The sequence below is a fragment of the Phoenix dactylifera genome, chromosome 16 (genome assembly GCF_051530095.1).
Source record: "Phoenix dactylifera cultivar Ajwa chromosome 16, Ajwa_hap1_PhDact_Kaust_v1.1, whole genome shotgun sequence".
Classification (NCBI taxonomy): Eukaryota; Viridiplantae; Streptophyta; class Magnoliopsida; order Arecales; family Arecaceae; genus Phoenix; species Phoenix dactylifera.
Genome location: NC_143205.1, coordinates 13,591,817 through 13,618,804, shown reverse-complemented (window position 1 = coordinate 13,618,804; position 26,988 = coordinate 13,591,817). Strand labels below are relative to the sequence as shown.

General features: G+C 41.6%; 1 protein-coding gene and 3 pseudogenes across 4 annotated transcripts; 1 reads left to right on the top strand and 3 right to left on the bottom strand.

Annotated features, from left to right (window-relative positions):
- Positions 1-8,247: 8,247 nt before the first annotated feature.
- Positions 8,248-9,999, bottom strand: LOC149751127 (cytochrome P450 89A2 pseudogene; annotated as a pseudogene). The gene has a single exon (XR_016398713.1). The product of XR_016398713.1 is annotated as a cytochrome P450 89A2 pseudogene (transcript).
- A 4,220-nt stretch (positions 10,000-14,219) lies between these two features.
- LOC120104178 (cytochrome P450 89A2 pseudogene) lies at positions 14,220-16,018 on the bottom strand (annotated as a pseudogene). Its single transcript, XR_015973873.2, has one exon. The product of XR_015973873.2 is annotated as a cytochrome P450 89A2 pseudogene (transcript).
- A 6,364-nt stretch (positions 16,019-22,382) lies between these two features.
- Positions 22,383-23,246, top strand: LOC148699746 (uncharacterized). The gene has a single exon (XM_088712322.2). The coding sequence runs from the start codon at positions 22,383-22,385 to the stop codon at positions 23,244-23,246; it is 864 nt and encodes a 287-aa protein (XP_088568448.2).
- Positions 23,247-23,791: 545 nt separating this feature from the next.
- LOC103712479 (cytochrome P450 89A2 pseudogene) lies at positions 23,792-25,827 on the bottom strand (annotated as a pseudogene). Its single transcript, XR_015973871.2, has one exon. The product of XR_015973871.2 is annotated as a cytochrome P450 89A2 pseudogene (transcript).
- Positions 25,828-26,988: the final 1,161 nt, after the last annotated feature.

Below are 26,988 nucleotides of genomic sequence, written 5' to 3'. Positions count from 1 at the left end.
ATTTGGCCAGTGAGATCGTCGGAGGAGGATCCGATACAGGGGTACCCTGTTTCGGCTTTTCTTTTTGGATCTTGCCGCCGGCCGCCGGCCGCCGGCCGCCGGGATTGGCCGAGGTCCATGGCGGTGGGGTGGTCGGGATATGGGATGTCGGAGAGGGATTTTCTAGGGTTATTGGAGCAAGAGAGTGATGGATTCGAGGTTTTTTTCCTCGTGACTCCATCTCCTCCCTTCTCCCCTTTCCCTCTCGTCGGCGGTGAAGATGGCGACTGGCCACCGGAGGCGACGGCAGCGGCAGTCGTGGGCTACTTGGGTTGCCGTCGGGTGGGAGGGGGACCGAGCCACTCTTATGAGGGCTTTCGGTGGAAGAAGAAGAAGAAGAAGAAAAAGAAGAAGGAGAAGAAAAGGAAGAAGAGGAGGAGGAGACCTCTTCTTCTCTCTTTCTCTTGGCTAGCCACCATCGCCGGCGACTGCAGCAGGGGCGGCCGGCGATGGTTCGGCCAATGGTGACCGAGGGTGGGGAAGGTGAGGGCACAGCTACCCTGGCTGATGTCCTTGGACCAAAGAGGTGGAGGAAGAACCCTTCTCTCTCATCCACCCCTTCTTTTGGTCTCTTCACCGGGATCGATTATCGTCGCGGCGTGGCTGCGGCTATGGCTGGCGACGACGTAGGCTGGTGGTACAAGGTAGGAGTCGGGCTATCCCGACTGCCCTAGATCTGGAAGGATTGAGATATTTGGGGACCTGATGATGCACCCCATAATAGATGAGAATTATGGTTCAGAATATTTTAATATTAAACAATTTAGTTTGTGATTTATAATTAATGCTGTAGGGGAAGAGTCAGCGGTGCCAGGAGATTTTGATCAGGGGACTCAGCACCCCAGCGCGTAGGTTGTGATCCGGATCCGTATTTGAGTCAGTCCACAAATTTCGGTAAGAATTCCTACAACTAAGCACTTTTATTTATGCATATATTGGATTTATCGTTGGATATATTTTTATAATTATGTTGTTATTTATTTTATGAGCTGATATGACACATATGAGATGTGCATTTTGTTATGAAAATATTGAAATAATTAAATTGGGAAGAATTGACATATTTTTGAGAATTTAAGAAAATATGTGATGTGATTGGAATTTGATTAAACATGTAAAACTAGACATGTAGAATGGGTTGGACTAACCTTGTCATGAGATAGCCTCTACGAGCTTATACGTAGGATAGCTGTCACGAGCTAATGCGTGGGATAGCCTCCACGGGCTTACGCGTGGGATAGCCTCTACGAGCTTATGCGTAGGATAGCCTCCACGGGCTTACGCGTGGGATAGCTGCCACGAGCTTATGCGTGGAATTTGTGCAATCTTGGACTGGGACATGAACTTGGTTAGTCCAATGCCAGAAGTGAAAAACTTTGAAACTTGGGAATCAAAGTATTAAGTGAATGGATCACATAATATGAAAGAGGATTTATGTATATGTACTGATATATACGCTTGTTGTTTGCTAAGCTTTTTGAATGATGAAACAACATTTATTTGATGCTTGATTTATTTTATTAATATTTTGTGTGTGGCTGTTGGGATTCTTACTGGGCTGGAAAAGCTCATACTACTCTTACTTTCTTTTTCAGAGGCACTGAATTTGTAGAGTCCATCGGGTGGAACGAGAAATGAGATCAGCATGGAGTCTAACTGCTAGTTAGATAGAAATTAATTTATCTTCTGCTTATGGACATTTGAATTTATGTAATCATTCAGTACATTTTGGTTGGTTTGGTCTAATTACATTAATCTTTGATTTTGGCATTTATGGAATTATCGGAATTATTTGTTTATCTTAGGCCTTGCATGATCTTTAGGGCACTGCTCTAGGGCTCATGCGGCCGGTCGCGTGCCGGACCCGGGAGTTGGGTTCGGGGCGTGACAGAGTGGTACCAGAGCTTAAGGTTTAGGAATCCTAGGGTTTGGGCTCGAGTAAGCCTGAGTGGGGAAAATCACTAAACACGTAAGATATTAAATGTGTGATTAGCATATGAAGGATGCAATTTTTTTTTCAATCTGATAATCTTGATGCTGGAAAAATGGTGTAGGTTCATATGGCACGAGGGCGTGGTAGGGGGCGTGCCAGGAGGCCGACCCAATTTGCGGATGGCTCCACGGCTTGGGCACCCTCTGGACAGCAGAAAGATACCTCATCCACGCCGACTCAGGGTGTGCCACAGCAGGAGCACACTATGGACCCTACTGGTAGTACTCCAGAGATGGGAGCTCCGGAGATTGGGACATTCGAAGGACCAAGTATTCAGCTTGAGGAGACGATAAGTGCTTCACAGTTGATGCAAATGATGGTGCAACAGCAAGCTGCTGCCAGGGAAGACATGATGAGGATGGTAGAAGTACATCAACAGTTCTTGCAGCAACAGTTTCAGCAGCAGCAAGCAATGTATCAACAACAGCAGCAGCAACAGCAGCAGTTTCAAGGCACTACAGCTCAGTTGGAGCACCGAGTCAGTCTGTTGGATTTTCAGAGATATGCACCCCCAGCATTTAAAGGTACGGCTGACCCGATGGAGGCTGAGAGCTGGCTGAAACAGATAGAGAAAGTCTTTCAAGCCTTGAGGTGCCCTGATGAGGAGAAAGTTCTTTTTGCCACCTTCATGTTACAGGGTGAGGCAGCTGATTGGTGGGAGATGGAGAAAGGGAAGCTTGGTCCGGATGATGCCCCCTTCATTTGGGAAGAATTTAAAAAGGTTTTTCATGAGAAGTATTTTCCCCAGGATATCCGATTCCAGAAATATAGGGAGTTTGACCGACTGGAGCAGGGTGATATGACAGTTGCCCAGTATGCAGCAAAGTTTGAAGAGATGTCCCGATATGCTCCGACCTTGATATCAGAGGATAGTAACCGAGCAAGAAAATTTGAAAATGGACTCAGGGGACGGATTTAACAACAAGTCACTGCTTTGAACTGTCTAGTTATAAAGATGTGGTTAACAAAGCCTTGGTGATAGAAAAAGGGCTTGACAATGCCCAGGCTGCCAGAGAAAAGAATATGAAGAAAAGGTTTCAATCTACTGATTCTCCGAGCCAAAATAGTAGACCCTTCAAGTCAAAGGATCAGAGACCGAATCAAGTTATCACCAGAGACAGAGGTCAAGCCCGAGGTGCCATTAGATGCTACAGATGTGGAGGACCTCATCTTAAGCGAGATTGCACTTGGATTGGAGGGACATGTTTTTCTTGTGGTCAAGAAGGGCATAAGGCTGTTGTATGTCCTAGTGGAAAAGAACCGCAGAGGCGACAAGCACCTCAGTCCTCTCAGAGAGCCCCTGCAAACCGAGCACCTCAGGAAGGACAGCAACAAGAGGGAGGGCAGCAGAGGCCTAGGACCCAGGAGCGGGTCTATGCACTCACAGAGCAGGATGCCAAGGCCTCTAATTCAGTGGTGACAGGTAATAAATCTATCCCTAATATTTTTTTTTTATTGGCATATCATAAATTTGGTTAGGTTATATATGTTGTGCATGTATGGATAAAGATTGTGATTAGATGACTTGTAACTATGTACAGGAATGATTAGGTTAATGTAATATGATGCAAATGTTTTATTTGACTCTGGTGCTACCCACTCATTCATATTGGCCAATTTTGTTAAAAAGAATACTGAAATATCACCGGTGCCATTAGAATTTGATCTATGTGTCTCAACGCCAAGTGGAGATGTTATATTAGTTAATTCAGTTTGCAAGAACTGTATTTTGGGCGTTGAGGACAGGGAAATGAATACAGACTTATTGGTCTTAGAGATGAATGACTTCGATTTGATTCTTGGAATGGACTGGTTGGCAGCATACCATGCTACTGTTGATTGTTTTGAGAAAACGATCAAGTTTCAGATCCCTGGTCAGCCAGTGTTTGGGTTGGTGGGTAGCAAGTCACCTCATCAAATGAAATTAATCTCAGCTCTACAGGCTAAGAAGCTTCTTGCAAAAGGTTGTGAAGGATTCTTAGCTGCTGTGTTAGATACCCAGAAAGAGAAGCCCAAGTTAGAGGATATCCCTGTGGTGGCAGAATTTCCAGATGTGTTTCCAGATGAATTGCCAGAATTACCCCCTGATAGGGAGATTGAATTCTCCATCGACTTGATTCCTGGCACTGGTCCAATTTCTAAGGCTCCATATCGAATGGCTCCAGATGAATTGAAAGAGCTGAAGGAACAACTACAGGAGTTACTGGATAAGGGTTTTATCAGGCCTAGTGTTTCTCCTTGGGGCGCTCCTGTATTATTTGTGAAAAAGAAAGACGGTAGCCTCCGACTCTGTGTAGACTATCGGGAACTAAACAGGGTGACAGTACGGAATAAATACCGACTACCAAGGATTGATGATTTGTTTGATCAGCTGCAAGGGGCTCAGATTTTCTCGAAAATTGATCTTCATTCTGGTTACTACCAATTGAAAATAAAGGCAGAGGATGTACCCAAGACAGCTTTCAGGACCAGATACGGGCATTATGAATTTTTGAATTTAGATAGAAATTAATTTATCTTCTGCTTATGGACATTTGAATTTATATAATCATTCAGTACATTTTGGTTGGTTTGGTCTAATTACATTAATCTTTGATTTTGGCATTTATGGAATTATCGGAATTATTTGTTTATCTTAGGCCTTGCATGATCTTTAGGGCACTGCTCTAGGGCTCATGCGGTCGGTCACGTGCCGGACCAAGGAATTGGGTTCGGGGCGTGACACTTCCTATCTCTCTCTCTGTTGTATTTTTTTCTTCTTTCTCTATTTTTTCCATCTCTTTTTATAGATGTATGTTTTTCCTACTCCAGCTCATTTCATTTTTAACGAAATGAGGCGGCATTTTCCACCATTTTGCTTGAAAAATCAGAAAATACACCCAAGACTTAGACAATTTTGTACTTAATCCTTTTATATCCATGTCACAACAAAATCGAAAAAGAAAACATAATAACCAAAATTGACAATAAAGAAAAGAACTAATTGTTAGAGTAAGTGACCCGTGAGTTATTCTTATTTGAGTAGTACACTAATATTCTAACGAAATAGAGCGAAGCTAAGCGACGGAATTTGTTTATCTTTGAGGCAATTATGTAGTATTTTATTCTACTAGGGATGCTGATAGGGGTTGGGACTCTGAGGCGAGAGTTTAACTATAAATATTTTGTAACCCTTGTTATTTTGAGAGATAGTGAAATTACAACCGTTTTGCTCCTGTGGACGTAGGCACATTGCCGAACCATGTAAAATCTCTGTGTTCAATTCTTCTTCTACTTTCTCTTTCAATTCTATGTATTGTTCTGTTCGCCATTTGAACCTTATGTTTTGCGCAACAACTGGTATCAGAACATTAGGAAATAAAAAAAAAAATATTTCAGTTGCCGTGTTGTTTCTTTACGTGGGGAGATCAGAGGGGTTATAGTGTTTTCTCTTCCCAAAGTAATTCACATGGTAGGGTGCTTCTCTCAAGCCGAGAACACAGAAGTATAGAGAACAAAAAAAAAATCCTTCCCATTGGAGTTCTTTTCTTCCTCATGTGGGTGCTGATTTTCACGTGCATGTTGTTTTTTAATCAAAATATTTATAACAAAATATAAAATTACATACTTTATTTCTTTATAAATCTAAAAATATGCTAGAGCCCTAACAAAGAACCCTAATCATAGATCAGACTCGCTTCTGTGCAAAAAAAAGATATTCTTATTTTCTATTATTGTATTAAACTATAAATATAATATTATATTACATTATATCATAATACATTAATATGCTATGTTAAATAATATTATATTATATTATATTATGAAAAATTAATATATGATAATAATTATAATATTTTGTACGTCTATTATTGCATTATACTATAAATATAATATTATATATATTATATTATATCAGAACACATTGATATATTATGCTAAATAATTTAATATTATATTAAATTATTATGCTATAGTATACAATGTTATATTACTATATTATAAAAATATTATATTACATTAGAATAATATTATACAATATCATATATTCATATATTAGTATATATTATATTTTATTATGCTCTATTATATAATACTATGCAATGTTCTTTATGCTAATTTTGTTATATAAAAGTAATTTTTCAGTTTGTTTACCAAAAGTATGTTAAAGTTTCACAATATTTTAGAAATATATTTACCAAACAGTAAACAACTTTTTATAAAAGCTCTACTTCAGAAAGCTCTACTTTCAATAGCTCTACTTTCAAAAACTCTACTGCCAATAGCTCCCTTAAGCCCTGTTTGGGGAGCTTTTAAAGGGCCAAAAAGCACTTTCTGACCCTCCAAAGATACTTTTCGATAAAAAAAGGATGTTTGGTAAAAATTTCGAAAAACTATTTTAGCTTTTTCAAATAGCCAAAAACAGCTTTTTGGGAGAAGCTCCATTTTGGAGTTTTCCAAAAAAGCACTTTTAGGCTTCGTCGGAAAGCTTTTTTTTATCAAAATATTCACAATTAAATATAACAATTACACAAATATCCCTTTATACTCCTAAAAAAATAATTTACAATAATAATTATAATATTTTATACCTTTATTATTATATCTTACTATAAATATAATATTATATTACATTATATCATAATACATTAATATGTTACGTTAAATAATTTAATATTATGTTATATTAAAGAAAATTAATTTATACTAATAATTATAATATTTTATATTTTTTATTATTATATTATATTATAAATATAATATTATATTTTATTATATCATAATACATTGATATGTTATGTTAAATAATTTAATATTATATTAAATTATTATGCTATAGTATATAATGTTCTAGTACTATATTATAATAATATTATATTACATATATTAATATTATATTATATCATATATTTATGCATTAATATATATTATATTTTATTATTTTCTGTTGTATAATACTTTGCAGTGTCCTTTATGCTCATTTTTTCATACTAAAAATATTTTCTCAGTTTGTTTACCAAACATATATTAAAGTGCCACAATACTTTAAAAATGTAGTTATTAAATAGCAAACAGCTTTTTATAAAACCTCTACTTCCAACAACTCCTCCAAACGGGGCTAAGCAAGTTCAAGTTTATTCACTATATCGAATTCCCAGCAAAGAATTTTTACATTTTTAAGGCATCGGGCATCATCAAAAGTCATCCTCGGGATAAGAAAGCATGATATTATAATTTATGTCTCTTTCACCTCTCATTAATTTAAATCAAACTTCAACCACATACTTTTCTTTGGCCCGGAGATGGAACTTGGAAGGTATATGGGTGACTATGATGAACTTGATAGAAGGCTAGGAGATGTCACTAGGTGACTTCGATATATTCAATGACCTTCGCGTTTATTTTCTAATTGAAGCATATGAGGGGCAGCAAGCGGAATATGGTATATTAAAAGCTCTCCATGAAATATTAGATCCAACTAAAAGTTTAGAGGTAATTTACTAAGTTGTTGGCTTTTTTTTTTTTTTTTGTCTTTTTCAGATAGTGAGAAGTAGCACAAATTGTGTTATAGGATATGTATCGAAGGATTAAGAATTACTTTGGTTTCTATGTCTGATCAATTATATGTTTTCGAAAAGCTATGGTGTAGGAACTTTAGAATATTTCAACAGCAGTACCTTTGTTTCTTTAAATTAATATTACAAAATTTAATACTAGAATTCTTTTATTAAAAGTATCAATTGCTCCAAATGGCACCGTTAAGTTGCCTGTTCGGTGATTGCACGATGGATCTGTTGTTGAACTTTAAAGTTCTCAGACAGACCTTGCCTACTTTTCTTTTTACAGACTTGCTGCAGCATAAACGTCAGTTCTCTTCAAACAGGATTTCTTAAGATCCAGAAAACTTGAATTGCCAAACTCACAGCTAAGGTATCTAACAAGAATCGGATTTGTATTGTGCAACGTTTGCCATTAAAGATGTCATTACGAATGGATGTTACTGGAATCTAATTCTCCGATCTTCTTCTGAACTCACTTTCCTGCAGAATGGTGTTGTATGTGCGAGGAGCAAGGAATATCGTTATCCGCTGCTTCCTTTTCTCAAACTTAATATTAAAAAAAATAATCTTTGAAAATTTGTAGAAAAAAAATGTAGGTCTTGGAGTTGAGACGCAGAGAGGTGGCCTTCCTCCTGATTACTCCAATCATCTATCTATTGAGAATGTACTCAGCTATTCGTTCAAGTCCCTGCATAAAATTTTATTCAAAACAAAAGAGCCCAGCATATGATATAACAGAAGAGCTTGCAACACTTCGTCTCTATCTCACCTTGTTAACATGAACGAAAGGCAAGATTGATTTCACTTATTTCATCTCGGAAGCATTCGAGCTCGAAGAGGATTCTTCATGACAACAGTGAGATCGAGCTTCTCAGAAAGGTCCACTTCTCCTTCCACAGCCTTCCATTCGAAATCTCTGACCAAATTGGCCACGAAGTATTCAAGATGTAGCATCGCCAGCCCGAGCCCCGGGCATATCCTCCTCCCCACCCCAAAAGGCATCATCTTGATCTCCTTGCTCCCGGTTATATCCACCCCCTCCCCTGAACCCCCGGCCAAGAATCTCTCCGGCTTGAACTCCATCGGCTCCTCCCACACCTTCCCATCCCACCCCATCTCCGCGGTTGTAACATTAATCGCCGCCCCCTTCGGTATCAAATACCCGTTCAGGGTCACGTCTTCCGTGACCGCGTGAGGCACCACGAAGTGGGCCGGTGGGTGCCGCCTCAGCCCTTCCAAGATCACTGCCTTAAGATACGGCATCCTCTGCAAGTCCTCTTCCACAATCTCCACTGCGTCGCTCCCCATCGTCGCTTCAATCTCTTCCAATAACTTTCTTTGTACGTCTGGGTGCTTCACGAGGTTCGCCATGATCCACTGCAAGGCTGTGGTGGTGGTGTCTGTGCCTGCTCCCAAGAACTCCGAGCAGAGGCTCACTAGCTCACACTCACTGAGCTGCCGCCCTCCCTCCTCGGGGAGTCGTAGATCAAGAAGGGAATCAACGTATGCGTAAGCAAAGCTGCCTTCCCCGTGCTGCTGCTGCTGCTTCCGCTCTCTGCGTGCTCTTATCAGAGGGACGAACTGTTCCTCTCGCCTCTTGTGCAGTACTAGCAGCAAATTCCATCTTTCTCGGAAAACAATCTTGGTGACTTTGGGAAGGAAGGCAAAGACGTTGAACTTGGCCAGGGACGAGAGCAAATGTCTCATGGTGGCTTGGATGTCATCGGTGGCCTTCTCGTCCAATTTCTCGCCAAAGCACATGAGGAACAGCAGGCGGAATATGGCGTACCGGAAGCTCTCCATGACCACCACCACTCCACCGCCGGCCTCGGCCTCGGTTTTGAGCTTGCTGACGAGTATTCGGAGGACCCAGCGACGGACGGGGGTGAAGAGCTTGAGGCGGGAGGGGTGGATGATCTCGGCGTTGAGGTTGCGTCGGAGGAGGCGCCAAAGGGGCCCGTAGGGGGCGGAGCTGATGTTGTGGCGGTTGCTGCTGAGGAGGCGGCCGGACTCGGTGGCGGGGGGGCGGTCGGCGAAGGCGGCGCCGGCCTGGACGAGGGCCTGGTGGGCGACTTTGCGGTCCGCGATGAAGATGGTCGGGCTGGAGGTGATGTGGAGGGTGAAAATGGGGCCGTACTTGGTGCGGAGGGATCGGAGGACAGGCTCGATGTCGAAGAGAGTCAGCCGGAACCATTGGAGAGGACTGAGGATTGGTATAAATCTTGGGCCTGGGGGAAGGTTTGGCTTCTTGTGGGTAGTATTTGCTAGTTTGGAGAGAAGGATTTTGAGAGCTATGCAGAGGGTGATACTGAGGAGAAAGAACACCCAATCTTCCATTGTTAACGCTACCTTGGCGTAGGCTCTGGCAGCGGCGGTCTGTGGGAAGGAAGGGAACCTCCGGCTGCAGCCACCATTACTTATTGACAGGCTGATATCCCATCCTTGCCTTGTCTTGGCGTTGGCTTGCGTGGTTTGTAATTCAGAAGACGTGGCATGTTTTTTTTTAACCATAAAAATGCTGCCCCGGATGAGACCTAGTCCAGCCGAGTCCAATAGCCGGGGACTCATGTCCAATTTAATTCAAAATACCTAAATTTAAAACTTAACTCAAAATCAATTAAGCTTTAATATCCAACTTCGGTTCCACCTAGTAAAAATATATATTTAAAATTGATTCGACTCGAATATTAATCGAGCCATATTGGTGCTTGAGTTCAAGCTCAAATTCAATCCTTTATCATAATTTAAAAATCTTAATATAATTTTCTTAGGCACTCTATGCCTATTGGTTTCTTAAAAAAATATCTTCTAGATGACTTCTTGCCTTCTATTCTTGTTGGGGACGGCAAAATCACCTCTTTGATCAGCCATGAGAACGACCTTGTCTTGTAGCTATGGCTTTTGACTCCATCGATTTTGGGTTAGCGGCCGGCTAGTGATATTGACTTATTTGCATGTTATGAAGGAAAGAACATATGCTCGGTCAGAAATCTCAAATAGCTTGCATTAAAAAAGAAAATGTGAGGCTGATCCGCTGATGTGCGTAAAGAACTAAAAATTGTTTGTACCCAAAAAAAAAAAAGCCTATTTCAGAAATACGAAACTAAACTATAACTAATTTATAAAAAACACCCCAAATGAACTTGAAATGCTCAAGCGAGGGGCCCGAGCTTCCTATCTCTCTCTCTGCTGTATTTTTTCTTCTTTCTCTATTTTTTCCATCTCTTTTCATAGATGTATGTTTTTCCTACTCCAGCTCATTTCATTTTTAACGAAATGAGGCGGCATTTTCCACCATTTTGCTTGAAAAATCAGAAAATACACCCAAGACTTAGACAATTTTGTACTTAATCCTTTTATATCCATGTCACAACAAAATCGAAAAAGAAAACATAATAACCAAAATTGACAATAAAAAAAAGAGCTAATTGTTAGAGTAAGTGACCCGTGAGTTATTCTTATTTGAGTAGTATACTAATATTCTAACGGAATAGAACGAAGCTAAGCGATGGAATTTGTTTATCTTTGAGGCAATTATGTAGTATTTTATTCTAGTAGGGATGCTGATAGGGGTTGGGACTCTGAGGCGAGAGTTTAACTATAAATATTTTGTAATCTTTGTTATTTTGAAAGATAGTGAAATTACAGCCATTTTGCTCCCGTGGACGTAGGCACATTGCCGAACCATGTAAAATCTCTGTGTTCAATTCTTCTTCTACTTTCTCTTTCAATTCTATGTATTGTTCTGTTCGCCATTTGAACCTTATGTTTTGCGCAACAACTGGTATCAGAACATCAGGAAATAAAAAAAAAAAATATTTCGGTTGCCGTGTTGTTTCTTTACGTGGGGAGATCAGAGGGGTTATAGTGTTTTCTCTTCCCAAAGTAATTCACGTGGTAGGGTGCCTCTCTCAAGCCGAGAACACAGAAGTATAGAGAACAAAAAAAAAATCCTTCCCATTGGGGTTCTTTTCTTCCTCATGTGGGTGCTGATTTTCACGTGCATGTTGTTTTTTAATCAAAATATTTATAACAAAATATAATAATTACATACTTTATTTCTTTATAAATCAAAAAATATGCTAGAGCCCTAACAAAGAACCCTAACCATAGATCAGACTCCCTTCTATACAAAAAAAGATATTCTTATTTCCTATTATTGTATTAAACTATAAATATAATATTATATTACATTATATCATAATACATTAATATGCTATGTTAAATAATATTATATTATATTATATTATGAAAAATTAATATATGATAATAATTATAATATTTTGTACGCTATTATTGTATTATACTATAAATATAATATTATATATATTATATTATATCAGAACACATTGATATATTATGTTAAATAATTTAATATTATATTAAATTATTATGCTATAGTATACAATGTTATATTACTATATTATAAAAATATTATATTACATTACAGTAATATTATACAAAATCATATATTCATATATTAATATATATAATATTTTATTATGCTCTATTATATAATACTATGCAATGTTCTTTATGGTAATTTTGTCGTATAAAAGTAATTTCTCAGTTTGTTTACCAAAGGTATGTTAAAGTATCACAACACTTTAGAAATGTATTTACCAAACAGTAAACAACTTTTTATAAAAGCTCTACTTCAGAAAACTCTACTTTCAATAGCTCTACTTTCAAAAGCTCTACTGCCAATAGCTCCCTTAAGCCCTGTTTGGTGGAACTTTTAAAGGGCCAAAAAGCACTTTCTGACCATCCAAAGGTACTTTTCGATAAAAAAAAGGATGTTTGGTAAAAATTTCGAAAAACTGTTTTAGCTTTTTCAAAAAGCCAAAAATAGCTTTTTGGGAGAAGCTTCATTTTGGAGCTTTCCAAAAAAGCACTTTTAGGCCTCGTCAGAAAGCCTTTTTTTATCAAAACATTCGTAATTAAATATAACAATTACACAAATGTCCCTTTATAATCCTGAAAAAATAATTTACATTAATAATTATGATATTTTATACCTTTATTATTGTATCATACTATAAATATAATATTATATTACATTATATCATAATACATTAATATGTTACGTTAAATAATTTAATATTATGTTATATTAAAGAAAATTAATTTATACTAATAATTATAATATTTTATATTTTTATTATTATATTATATTATAAATATAATATTATATTATATTATATCATAATACATTGATATGTTATGTTAAATAATTTAATATTATATTAAATTATTATGCTATCGTATATAATGTTATAGTACTATATTATAATAATATTATATTACATATAGTAATATTATATTATATCGTATATTTATGTATTAATATATATTATATTTTATTATTTTCTGTTGTATAATACTTTGCAGTATCTTTTATGCTCATTTTATCATACCAAAAGTATTTTTTCAGTTTGTTTACCAAACACATATTAAAGTGCCACAATACTTTAAAAATGTAGTTATTAAATAGCAAATAATTTTTTATAAAACTTCTACTTCCAACAACTCCTGCAAACGGGGCCTAAGCAAGTTCAAGTTTATTCACTATATCGAATTCCCAGCAAAGAATTTTTACATTTTTAAGGCATCAGGCATCATCAAAAGTCATCCTCGGGATAAGAAAGCATGATATTATAATTTACGTCTCTTTCACCTCTCATTAGTTTAAATCAAACTTCAACCACATACTTTTCTTTGGCCCGGAGATGAAGGTATATGGGTGACTATGATGAACTTGATAGAAGGCAAGGAGATGTCACTAGGTGACTTCGATATCTTCAATGACCTTCGCGTTTATTTTCTAATTGAAGCATATGAGGAGCAGCAAGCGGAATATGGTATATTAAAAGCTCTCCATGAAATATTAGATCCAACTAAAAGTTTAGAGGTAATTTACTAAGTTGTTGGCTTTTTTTTTTTTTGTCTTTTTCAGATAGTGAGAAGTAGCACAAATTGTGTTACAGGATATGTATCGAAGGATTAAGAGTTAGTTTGGTTTCTATGTCTGATCAATTATAAGTTTTCGAAAAGCTATGGTGCAGGAACTTTAGAATATTTCAACAGCAGTACCTTTGTTTCTTTAAATTAATTTTACAAAATTTAATACTAGAATTCTTTTATTAAAAGTATCAATTGCTCCAAATGGCACCGTTGCCTGTTCGGTGATTGCACGATGGATCTGTTGTTGAACTTTAAAGTTCTCAGACAGACCTTGCCTACTTTTCTTTTTACAGACTTGCTGCAGCATAAACATGAGTTCTCTTCAAACAGGATTTCTTAAAATCCAGAAAACTTGAATTGCCAAACTCACAGCTAAGGTATCTAACAAGAATCGGATTTGTACTGTGCAACGTTTGCCATTAAAGATAGTCATTACGAATGGATGTTACTGGAATCTAATTCTCCGATCTTCTTCTGAACTCACTTTCCTGCAGAATGGTGTTGTATGTGCGAGGAGCAAGGAATATCGTTATCCGCTGCTTCCTTCTCTCAAACTTAATATTAAAAAAAATAATCTTTGGAAATTTGTAGAAAAAAAATGTAGGTCTTGGAGTTGAGACACAGAGAGGTGGCCTTGCTCCTGATTACTCCAATCATCTATCTATTAACAATGTACTCAGCTATTCGATCAAGTCCCTGCATATAATTTTATTCAAAACAAAAGAGCCCTGCATATAATATAACAGAATAGCTTGCAACACTTCGTCTCTATCTCACCTTGTTAACATGAACGAAAGGCAAGATTGATTTCACTCATTTCTTCTCGGAAGGATTCGAGCTCGAAGAGGATTCTTCATGACAACAGTGAGATCGAGCTTCTCAGAAAGGTCCACTTCTCCTTCCACAGCCTTCCATTCGAAATCTCTGACCAAATTGGCCACGAAGTATTCAAGATGTAGCATCGCCAGCCCGAGCCCCGGGCATATCCTCCTCCCCACCCCAAAAGGCATCATCTTGATCTCCTTGCTCCCGGTTATATCCACCCCCTCCCCTGAACCCCCGGCCAAGAATCTCTCCGGCTTGAACTCCATCGGCTCCTCCCACACCTTCCCATCCCAACCAATCTCCGCGGTTGTAACATTAATCGCCGCCCCCTTCGGTATCAAATACCCGTTCAAGGTCACGTCTTCCGTGACCGCGTGAGGCACCACGAAGTGGGCCGGTGGGTGCCGCCTCAGCCCTTCCAAGATCACTGCCTTAAGATACGGCATCCTCTGCAAGTCCTCTTCCACAATCTCCTCTGCGTCGCTCCCCACCGTCGCTTCAATCTCTTCCCATAACTTTTTTTGTGCGCCTGGGTGCTTCACGAGGTTCGCCATGATCCACTGCAAGGCTGTGGTGGTGGTGTCTGTGCCTCCTGCCAAGAACTCCGAGCAGAGGCTCACTAGCTCACACTCACTGAGCTGCCGCCCTCCCTCCTCGGGGAGTCGTAGATCAAGAAGGGAATCAACGTATGCGTAAGCAAAGCTGCCTTCCCCGTGCTGCTGCTGCTGCTGCTTCCGCTCTCTGCGTGCTCTTATCAGAGGGACGAACTGTTCCTCTCGCCTCTTGTGCAGCACTAGCAGCAAATTCCATCTTTCTCGGAAAACAATCTTGGTGACTTTGGGAAGGAAGGCAAAGACGTTGAACTTCGCCAGGGACGAGAGTAAATGTCTCATGGTGGCTTGGATGTCATCGGTGGCCTTCTCGTCCAATTTCTCGCCAAAGCACATGAGGAACAGCAGGCGGAATATGGCGTACCGGAAGCTCTCCATGACCGCCACCACTCCACCGCCGGCCTCGGCCTCGGCTTTGAGCTTGCTGACGAGTATTCGGAGGACCCAGCGACGGACGGGGGCAAAGAGCTTGAGGCGGGAGGGGTGGATGATCTCGGCGTTGAGGTTGCGTCGGAGGAGGCGCCAAAGGGGGCCGTAGGGGGCGGAGCTGATGTTGTGGCGGTTGCTGCTGAGGAGGCGGCCGGACTCGGTGGCGGGGGGGCGGTCGGCGAAGGCGGCGCCGGCCTGGACGAGGGCCTGGTGGGCGAGTTTGCGGTCCGCGATGAAGATGGTCGGGCTGGAGGTGAAGTGGAGGGTGAAAATGGGGCCGTACTTGGTGCGGAGGGATCGGAGGACAGGCTCGATGTCGAAGAGAGTCAGCCGGAACCATTGGAGAGGACTGAGGATTGGTATAAATCTTGGGCCTGGGGGAAGGTTTGGCTTCTTGTGGGTAGTATTTGCTAGTTTGGAGAGAAGGATTTTGAGAGCTATGCAGAGGGTGATACTGAGGAGAAAGAACACCCAATCTTCCATTGTTAACGCTACCTTGGCGTAGGCTCTGGCAGCGGCGGTCTGTGGGAAGGAAGTGAACCTCCGGCTGCAGCCACCATTACTTACTGACAGGCAGATATCCCATCCTTGCCTTGTCTTGGTGTTGGCTTGCGTGGTTTGTAATTCAGAAGACGTGGCATGTTTTTTTTTAACCATAAAAATGCTGCCCCGGATGAGACCTAGTCCAGTCCAGTCCAGTCCAGCCGAGTCCCAGAGCCAGATACTCATGTCCAATTTAATTCAAAATACCTAAATTTAAAATTTAGCTTAGAATCAATTGAACTTTAATGTCACCTTGTTTCGATTTGGTAAAAAAAAAAAAATCCAAAATCATTCCAACTCGGACATTAATCAAGCCATGCTCATGCTGGAGTTCATGCTCGAATTCAATCCTCAGCCATAATTTAAAAAATATAGTTAAAAATTACAAATTAGATCAAATTAAAAAATACAAATATTATGTTTAAAATATTAAATTAATAATATTTATATTATAAGTAAAATAAAATATTATTATTTATAATAATATTTGATTAGGCTAGTAATTTTGCAAGTCAAATATTTTGCTGTTTGAGATCGACCCAACCAAGCTTGATTCGAACTCGATAATAATAAAATTAGGTCAAGCTTATATCATAAGGATCTTAAGCTCTACCGGCCAAAAATTATATTAAAAATAACTTTATTTTATGTATTTGGATTCATTTGAGCTTCTAGATGGTTATTTTAATCTTAATAAAATTTTCGTAGGCACTCTGTGCCTATTGGTTTCTTAAAAAAAATATTTTTTAGATGACTTCTTGCCTTCTGTTCTTGCTCAGGACAGTGAAATCACCTCTTTGGTCGGCCATGAGAACGACCTTGCCTTGTAGCTTTGGCTCTTGACACCATCGATTTAGGGTTAGCGGCCCGGCCAGCGATACTGACTTATTTGTATGTTATGAAATAAAGAATATACAGTCGGTCAGAAATCTTAAATAGCTCACATTAAAATATATATATAAGACTGATCCGCTGATGTGCGCGAATAATTAAAAATAGCCTATTTCAGGAATATGAAACTAAAATAGAACTAAACTATAAGAATTAAAAATAGCCTATTTCAGAAATCTTACCACCATTTTGCTTGAAAAATCTGAAAGTACACCCAAGACATAGACAACTTTGTACTTAATCCTTTTATATTCATGGTACAACAAAATCGAAAAAGAAAACATAATAACCAAAATTGACAATAAAGAAAAGAACTAATGAAAGTTTATTTTAAGTGGTGCAACATATTTGTAGTTGTGTTGCCGCTCATCAAAATAATCAAAATGATGCAATGATTACAAGTAGATTTAGTTAATTAAGTGCTAGTTAGATAATTATTGTAATTAAAATCTAATATATTAATTCAATAAATTATATATTAGAATTGATTTATTGCCTTATTAGAATAATTGATTACTAATTTTGTGCTAGCAAATCAATTATTTTAATTGAGATATAAAATATCAATTTTTGAATTATAAGATTTATTACCTTATTAGAATATTTGATTACTAATTCTATAATAGTAAATTAATTATTGTAATTGAGATCTAAAATGTCAATTCAATGAATTATAAGAATTATTACTTTATTAGAATAATTGATTACTAATTTTGTAGTAGCAAATCAATTATTGTAATCGGGATCTAAAATGTCAATTCAATAAATTATAAGATTTATTACCTTATTAGAATAATTGATTACTAAATTTGTGCCAGCAAATCAATTATTGTAATTTGATCTAAAATGTCAATTTAATGAATTATAAGATTTATTACCTTATTAGAATAATTGATTACTAATTTTATGGTAGTAAATCAATTATTGTAATTGAGATCTAAAATGTTAATTCAATGAATTATATGATTTATTATCTTATTAGAATAATTGATTGAGATCTAATAAGTCAATTCAATAAATGAATTATTATGTATTAACCAATTTTAAAATTTTTCTTTTGAATGAGATCTGAAAATTAACCCTTGAGGAGTCCAAATGGAGGTAAGATAAATCTCTTGGAGGTTAAACAAATTGTTACCTTTTTAAAATGATTTACTGAATTATACATTACTAATAAAAAAATAAATAAATACTTCTTTGGAATGTTAGCAATATATCACCTAACTAAGTGTCAAAGAAAAGCTTGTCAAAAATGCATACGTGCCTAAGAAAGGCTGGTACTTAAGTGAGCCTAGTACTCCATCACCGATCTGAAGATGATCTGGCTATTATTTTTTGGATATATCAACTAGACATTCAAAATTCAATACAAATTTTAGTGCAATCTTTTGACATAAATTTTTTGCTTTTATTCAATCCTTTCTCTATAATCTTGAAACTATGGCCTCTAACACTAGTGATCACTTTAGTACCAAATCAGAAAAATTTGATGACCATAACTTTAGAAGATGGCAGAACCAAATGCGGTTTGGGCTTACCACATTAGGGTTGGGGTTGATCTCAGCTATAAGTTAGAGCACTACTGAAGTTGATAACGGGTCCAACCCAACTACTTCACGACCTGCTACTTGCCAAAACTCAAACCCAAATCGGGATTTATCCTACCCCCAAACTGAATCTTCTGCCTCCACCAGCACACCCTCTAGGACACATAATGAGATAGACTATCATTGCATCCATAGAATCCTAGGTTCCATTTCTGGAAGGCTGTATGGCATTGATTACACAGCCAAGAGTGGCAAGAACTCTAGGATATCCTAGATAGCAAATATGGTCTCGATGATATTGGGGTAAAGAGGTTCAAGGCCTCTGTTGCCCAAGGTGACAACCTAAGAGGGGGGGTGAAATGGGTTTTTCTAAATTTTTGATGCTTTAAAAGTTTTCTTGTTAAGAGCTGTAGAAGCTTTCTTAAGTTACTTGAGGGAACTTACCCTAGAGCAAAAATCAAATATAAAGTAAGAATAAATACAAGAACAAGCACAACACAAACAAGACAATGTATAGTGGTTCGGTGCACTCCAAGCACCTACGTCCGCTCCCCAAGCCTCTCCTTGGGAATTCACTATAATCCCTCGGATTACAGTTGGATTGTTTTCCGGGCTCACAATCCAAAAACCTTTACACTTTGGTTTTCCGGGATCACCAAAAACCTATGTTGGTTTTACGGGCTCACCAACGAACCTTCACAATTGGTTTTACAGGTTCACCAACAACCTACGTTGGTTTTACGGGCTTACCAACAACCTACGTTGGTTTTACGGGCTTACCAACAACCCACGTTGGTTTTACGGGCTTACCAATAACCCACGTTGGTTTTACGGGCTTACCAACAACCTACAATGTTGATTTTACGTGCTTACCAACAAACCTTACAACAAGAGTAATAAGTAAAGAATGAAAGCTCCTAAAAGAGCTAATAAGGCAATTATAAACTACAAAGAAGAGTTTAGAGAATGTTTATCGCTTTGAAGTAGCTATTCTCTTCTTTATCAAGCTTGCTTCACTTCACAAGGATTGGCGGAGCTATCGATGACTCTTTGAAACTGCTCAACCACTTCCTTTTGGCTCTTAAGATGAAGCAATTGAATGAGGCTTATTTTTCTAGGATTTTCTCTTGAATGTTGGACAGGAATGCTAGCATATTTGAGGGCAGGTGGTCGCCTCCGAGGCTGGTGGTGGAGAGAGCTGTATTGCAGGCGAGGGAGGTCACCGCAACTACCACGTTGTTCTCTTCTGAGATGGCCAGAGACATCTGGGGCACTCTTTCCGCTGTTATAGCGCTCAGGTTCGCCCTTGTTTCTTGGGTGCCCCCACTCCTTGGTCATCTCAAAGTGAATTTCGATGGTGGTATGTCGGTGGATGGTGTATCTGGAGGTATCAGATTCGTGATCAGAGATTCTTTTGGCAGACTAGTAGCAGCTGGAGGCCGGCGCACTCCTGGGATTACTGTTGTAGGGGTAGAGCTTCGAGCTGCAAGGGAGGGGCTGACATATGCGAGGAGGACCCTTGGAGCCGAGAGGGTGTATCTCGAGGGGGACTCTTCTGTGGTGATTGACTGGATCCGAGGTGTGGATAGATATGGGGATGGCCATCCTCTTATCAGAGAGATCCGCAGGCTGGTTCAAGAGATGGGTGGGTTGCAGGCAGTACATGTGTTTCGGGAGGCGAACAGGGCAGCAGACTGTGTCGCCTCCTTCGTCGCTCGGCACTCCGGAGATTTCCTATGGACATCTATAGGAGATATACCCTCTTCTTTGTACTTTTTACTTTCTCGTGACTGGGCAGGATGTACTCAAGTTAGAGCTATATAAATGTCGCATTTACCAAAAAAAAAATATACCAGCGGTGCCTTCCCGTTTCAACAGTGAAGAATTCTCTCTCTATGCGGAGGTGAAGGAGAGTCCCATTTCTACAGTTTCGAGCTCCAGCCACCATAGCCCATTCTGATTCGAGAAGCTGTGGCTGTCATACCCCCAGTTTTGGGAAGTAGTTAGGGGGGCCTGGGGCATGCCAGTGCAGGGAGATGCCATGCAGAGGGTGTCACGCAGATTAGAGCTTACTAAACGTCGCCTTCGTAGATGGAACCGGGAGGTTGTGGGCAACATCTTCCGGAGATTAGAGGAGGTAGAGGGGTTGATTATGGATCTCCAGGGGTGGGAGGACCGAGACGGGGAGCTGGAGGAGGTCGAGATGGCAGACCTACGACGTCACTTGTCCTCTCATCACTCGCTACTGTATCAGCAGGAGATTTTTTGGAGACAGAAATCGAGAGCACAGTGGGTCAAGGAGGGAGATCGGAATACTAGCTTCTTTCATCGATCGACAATCATCAGGAGGCAAAGGAACATGATACGATCTCTGAGAGTTGGGGCGAGTCAGAGGGTGGAGGAGGACTCGACAGTGAGGCAAGTGATGTTCGACTTCTTCAGATCTAGATGGACGGAGGTGGGGGGGCCTCGTGTGCTTGGTCAGCTCCCTAGGCCTACAGTTAGGATTGAGGAGGTGGATAATGAAGCATTGATTCAGCCAGTGTCAGATAAAGAAGTGCAGGAGGTGGTATGGGCCTTAGCGGAGGATAAGGCTCCTGGACCGGATGGATTCCCGCCCCTCTTCTTCCGGAGATATTGGAGCATCATTCGGAGGTCAGTGGTGGAGGCAGTGCAGCTATATTTTAGTAGGGCGGTGATGGCAGACGGCTGGCAGGCTACTTATATCACTCTGATCCCAAAGCGTCAGGATGCGTCGGAGCCGGGCCACTACCGGCCTATTAGTTTGTGTACTACTTTGTACAAGATAGTGGCAAGTATTATGGCTGGGAGGATGAGGACTTTGATGCCTAGTATTATCAGCCAGGAGCAAGGTGCGTTTGTGGGAGGGAGGAGTATATCAGATAATATTTTGCTAGCTCAGGAGATGATGGGAGACTTACAGCGGGCCCCGAGGAGGCGATGTTTGATGGCAGTAAAGCTGGACATGGAGCGAGCTTATGACCGGATTCGATGGGACCTTTTTAGATGGGCATTAGAGAGCTTTGGCTTCCATCAGACTTGGATTGACTGGATTTCAGGCTGTGTGCAGGGGCCTAGGTTCTCCATCTTGGTCAATGGTACGCCTTCACCCTTCTTTCGGGCTACTTTAGGGCTTCGCCAAGGATGCCCGCTATCCCCCTTCCTGTTCATCATCTGTTCTGATGCACTATCCCGTGCTTTACATGTAGCAAGCGAGAACCGGGAGTTGGCTGCTTACAGCCCAGCCCCGGGTGCTCGTCCTATTTCTCACCTCCTTTTTGCAGATGACTGTCTGCTACTAGCCAGGGCGAGGGCGAGGGACGCGCGAGCCCTTATGAGGGTATTGATGGAGTATTGTGCGGCATCTGGACAGAGGATCAATTGCCAGAAGTCATTCATTCACTTCAATCCGAGCACGGAGCGGAGAGTCAGACGGGAGATTAGGGGGATATTGGAGATGCGGGAGCAGGAGGGGGCACTGGACTATCTGGGAGTTTCCATCATAGGGAGGAGGCTGTGGATAGCTGAGTGTTCCTCTTTGGTGCAGAGAGTGCGGAGCAGGCTCGAGGGTTGGAGAGCCTCATCACTCTCTATGATGGGCAGGTTGACGTTGGTCAGGTCTGTCCTCTGCTCTATGCATGTTTACATTATGGCCCATACTATTGTGCCGAAGACGGTGCTGGCGGGGATAGAGCGGAGTATGCATAGTTTCCTGTGGGGCTCCTCTGGAAGGGGTCACGGGGTACATTTGGTGGCCTGGGAGAGAGGTCGCCTTCCTCTGATTGAGGGTGGCTTGGGGGTGCAGTCTCTTTTGGTGAGGCGTGAGGCACTCTTGGCGCGACGAGCAGTGCAGTTTGTTTTGGAGCCACATGGATTCTGGAGTCAGGTCATGATAGCGAGATATGGGCGGGCGGGCTCAATATGCCAGGTGGTAGGCGGCCGAAGGGCGTCTTTCATGTAGCGGGAGGTTGGGAGGTATATGGCGCTGGCTTTGGCACATACTAGGTGGTTGATTGGCGATGGACGGAGCATTGATGTGATGGAGGACCCTTGGGTGGATGCACTTCCGCTGAGGCTGTGGCCGACGATGATCAGTGGTGAGGAGACTGCTGGACTCCGAGTGTACGACCTCTTCATGTCTGGGGAGGCAGAGTGGGATGATGACAGGCTGGATCAGTTATTTGAGGAGCACTTAGCAGAGCGGGTACGGGCTCTTCCCGTCCCGGGATCAGCAGGGCCAGATGTTAGGGTATGGAGCACCACTTGTTCGGCCAGCGTCAGGGTTGGTGATGTTTCTCGGGCTATTCAACAGGAGTCGGAGCTGGGTATGGACTGTGGCTGGGTATGGAGGGTTGGGTTACACCAGAGGGTTGCATTATTCCTCTGGAAGGTAGCCTGGGACCGGCTGCCGACGAGCTTGGCACTGAGCCAACGGGGAGTTAGCATTCCTCCTTTGTGCCAGTATTGTGAGGTTGATGAGTCGTTGGACCACGCTCTATTTCATTGTGTCTGGGCGAGGAGGGCTTGGAGATTGTCTGGGATTTCGGAGGTAGCGTGGAGCCGGAGGGATTATTTTCTGGAGGGGGTCCGGAGTTGGTCCGGCTCACACCAGATGCGTTCTGTGGCTATTAGGGCGTCCTGCATAGCTTACCAGGTATGGATGGCCAGGAACGCCCGAGTTTTTGGTGAGCCTAGCCTGTCCCCACATTTTGTGGTGGAGCGGGCGCGGGCACAGGCAGCAGAGATCCTTCATGCAGGTCCGGATCATAGACCTTTGACAGTTAGGGACACCTGGGGCCCCCATGCTGCTTCGGCAGCCCATCACACGGTGTTTTTCACCTAGGAGCCCCCACCCCCTAGCTTCCTCAAGGTCAATTTGATGGCTCGGTCCTGGACGGAGGCAGGAGGGGAGGAGCAGGGTTTGTTATCAGGGGTCCGAGCTCCAGCATGGTGGCGGCAGGGGGTTGTCAGATCTTTGACATCTCGGTCCCAGGGGCAGAGCTACGGGCGGCTTGGATGGGATTACGGTATGCACGACACGTACTTCAGGCGAGCTCCATCCTCCTGGAGGGTGACTCGGCCACGGTGATCAGCTGGGTTCGAAGGGGCTCTCTCAGAGATCGAGGGGTCCATCCTCTACTCTGTGATATATGGTTGATGCTGAGGGAGGGATTTCTTTTTCAGGCTATGCATACATATCGTGAGGCAAACGGGGCGGCTGACTGGATGGCGGCGTATGTTGCGAGCCACTTGGGAAGCACCCTATGGGTTGGTGGGGATGACTTGCCCGGTGCTTTCCGGGGCCTTTTGTTTGCAGATTCTGCTGGGTGTATTCGTACCCGTGTAGTATGAAATGCCCGTTTTAGCAAAAAAAAAAAAAAAAAAATCTCTCAGAAAGTACAATGTTCATTATAGTATAAAAAGGGTACAATATTCATTAATAACGTGTGCCTCGTCCCATCAACCACAATACTAGATACATACGAACAAGGATCCCTTGGAGAACCATGCATCGTGACTAGGAACAGCCTTTCTAGAATTTATATCGAACAGTGAGATCCCAGACGCTCAGCATTCACCGTTAAGTGTACCGTGACAAGATTCGAGCACGGAGAGGATTCTTCATTACAACCGTGAACTCGAGCTTCTCAGACAAATCAACCTCTTCTCCATCTACTGCCTTCCACTCGAATTCCCTCACCAAATTGGCCACAAAGTACTCGAGGTGAAGCATCGCCAGCCCGAGCCCCGGGCATATCCTTCTACCCACCCCAAAAGGCATCATCTTGATCTCCCTGCTTCCCGTTATGTCCACCCCCTCAGCCGACCCGCCGGCCAAGAACCTCTCCGGCTTAAATTCCATGGGCTCCTCCCACACCTTTCCATCCCAACCCATCTCCGCCACCGTAAAATTAACCGCCGCGCCTCTCGGTATCAAATGTCCATTCAAAGTCACGTCCTCCGTCACCGTGTGCGGCAGCACGAAGTGGCCCGGCGGGTGCCGCCGCAGCCCTTCCATGATCACTGCTTTCAAATACGGCATCTTCTGCAGGTCATCCTCCTTGATCTCCTCTCCGTCGCTCCCCACCACCCCCTCAATTTCTTCCAATAACTTCGCTTGTATCTCTTGGTGCTTCACAAGGTTCGCCATGATCCACTGCAACGCCGTCGCCGTCGTGTCGGTACCCGCGCTCAAGAACTCAGAGCAGAGGCTCACGATCTCACCCTCGCTTAGCCTCCTCCCTCCATCCTCAGGATGCTGCAGGCCAAGAAGAGAATCTACGTACGAGTAAACAAAGCTTCCGTCGCCGTCGCCGTCGCCGGGCTGCTGCTTCCGGCCCTTTCGTGCCCTTATCAAAGGGATGAAGATTTCTTCTTGTTTCTGGCGGATAGCTAAGAGTAAATTCCACCTCTCTCTGAACACGAGCTTCGTAATCGTGGGAAGAAAAGAGAAGACGTTGAATTTAATGAAGGACGAGAGCAGAAGCCTCTGGATGGCTTCGATGTCTCTGATGGCCTTCTCGTCCAATCTCTCGCCGAAGCACATGAACACCAGCAAGCAGAACATGGCGTACTGGAAGCACTCCATGACCACCACCACCCCGTCCCCTGTCTCGGCCTTGGCTTTGAGGTTGGTAACGAGTATGTCGAGGACCCAGCGGCGGGCGGGGGCGAAGAGCTTGACGCGGGAGGGATGGAGGATCTCGGCGGCGAGGTTGCGGCGGAGGAGGCGCCAGAGGGGGCCGTAGGGGGCGGAGCTGATGTTGTGGCGGTTGCTGTTGAGGAGGCGGCTGGCCTCGGTGGCGGCGAGGCGGTCGGCGAAAGCGGCGCCGGTCTGGATGAGGGCCTGGTGGGCGAGGTCGCGGTCGGCGACGAAGATGGCCGGGCGGGAGGTGATGCGGACGGTGAGGATGGGGCCGTACTTGGTGTGGAGGGAGCGGAGGATGGGCTCGAGGTCGAAGAGGGAACGACGGAGCCAGAGGATGGGGCTGAGGATGGGAATATATCTTGGGCCCGGGGGTAGGGTTTGCTTCTTTTTCGAAGTGTTCGATAGTTTGGAGAGGAGTAATCTAGAGGCTAAGCATAGAGAGATGGTGAGGAAGAGGAAGATCCAATCGAGCATGGTTTATGACTACGAAAATCTAATAATTTTTGGGAGAGTAAGATGGCGGTGGGGATGGAAGAAGATGGGAAGTGAAACAACGTTCTGTTGAAGAAGAGGAAAAGGATCAATTATTTGTGGGTTTCTTTGGGTCTTCTGGTGCGTGGGTTGGGATCGGCCAAATGGACCGTTTGAGAACTCTCATCTCCTTGCAGATGCATTTCGTGATCTGATGCATCGAGTTCTATCTCCTATTACTATCTTTTTCTTTTCTTTTTTGGTGATAAAGGATTTATTATACTATGAAGTGATAATGTATCCATAGAAATCAGAAAAAGATATGATTATATATATATATATATATATATATATATATATATATATATATATATATATATATATATATATATATATATATATATATATATATATTGGTACTTTGGGGGCTTGCACTAGTTTCGCAACAGATTTTTTTTTTTAAGAGATGAGCCCAACATATGAAATTTTTAATAATTGGGTTAAAGAGTGGGGAGAGAGGGTTCGAACTCAAAACCTCTGCTCTAATACCATGTTGGGATCACCACTTATTCTAAAAACTTAAATTGATAAAATAAGATAGATTTACTTATATATTTTATATTTTCTAACACAAGCAATTAAAAAGTCTGCAATTCAAGTTGGGTATCAACATAAAGAAGCTCCATCTTATTGGCATTTAATCTAATCCCAATTAATATGGGATGATGAGGTTACTGGATCCTTCAGGAGAAAGGATTGATCTCCTGTGAGATTGATTGAAACATCTACCTGTTTATTTTGGTCCACACGAAGAAAAGTCCTATAATTAGTTTGTGCTCTGTATCTCCCACTTTGTGCTCGTAAAATAATTGGACATCAAGTTTCTTGGTCGTTATGCATCTTTTCACCCAGACAAAATAATGGGTGGGTGACGCAAGTGCTTAGCTTCGCAGCCTGTGACCGTTTTTGGTGAAGGTCGACGTGGAGACAAGGCTAAGCGCAAGAAGAGGAAGAAATTAAATAAATGAATCTCTCTCCATCAAGGGATACAAAGAACTATCGTAGCAACCTATAACCTTATCTATAAAAACTAATCAAAAAATATTATTTAATTTTTTTTACTCTAAACTTTGGCATTTTCATTGTCCGCCCCAATAAGATTGTGCTATAGTGTTCGTTAGTCAATATAGGCAATTTAATTCAAAACCCCCAATGACATTGTGCTATAGGGTTCGTTAGTCGACATGGGCAATTTAACTCAAAATATTCAGATTTGAAATTTGACTTAAGATCAATTGAGTTTTAATATTTAAACTTGATCATGACTTAATTAAAAAAGCATACTCAAGATTGATTCGACTCGCCTCAACTCGATTCAGATATTAACCGAACCATTTTATTCATGCTCGAGTTCAAGTTCGAATTCGATTATTGGTCATAATTTAAGAAAATTTATAGTTAAAAG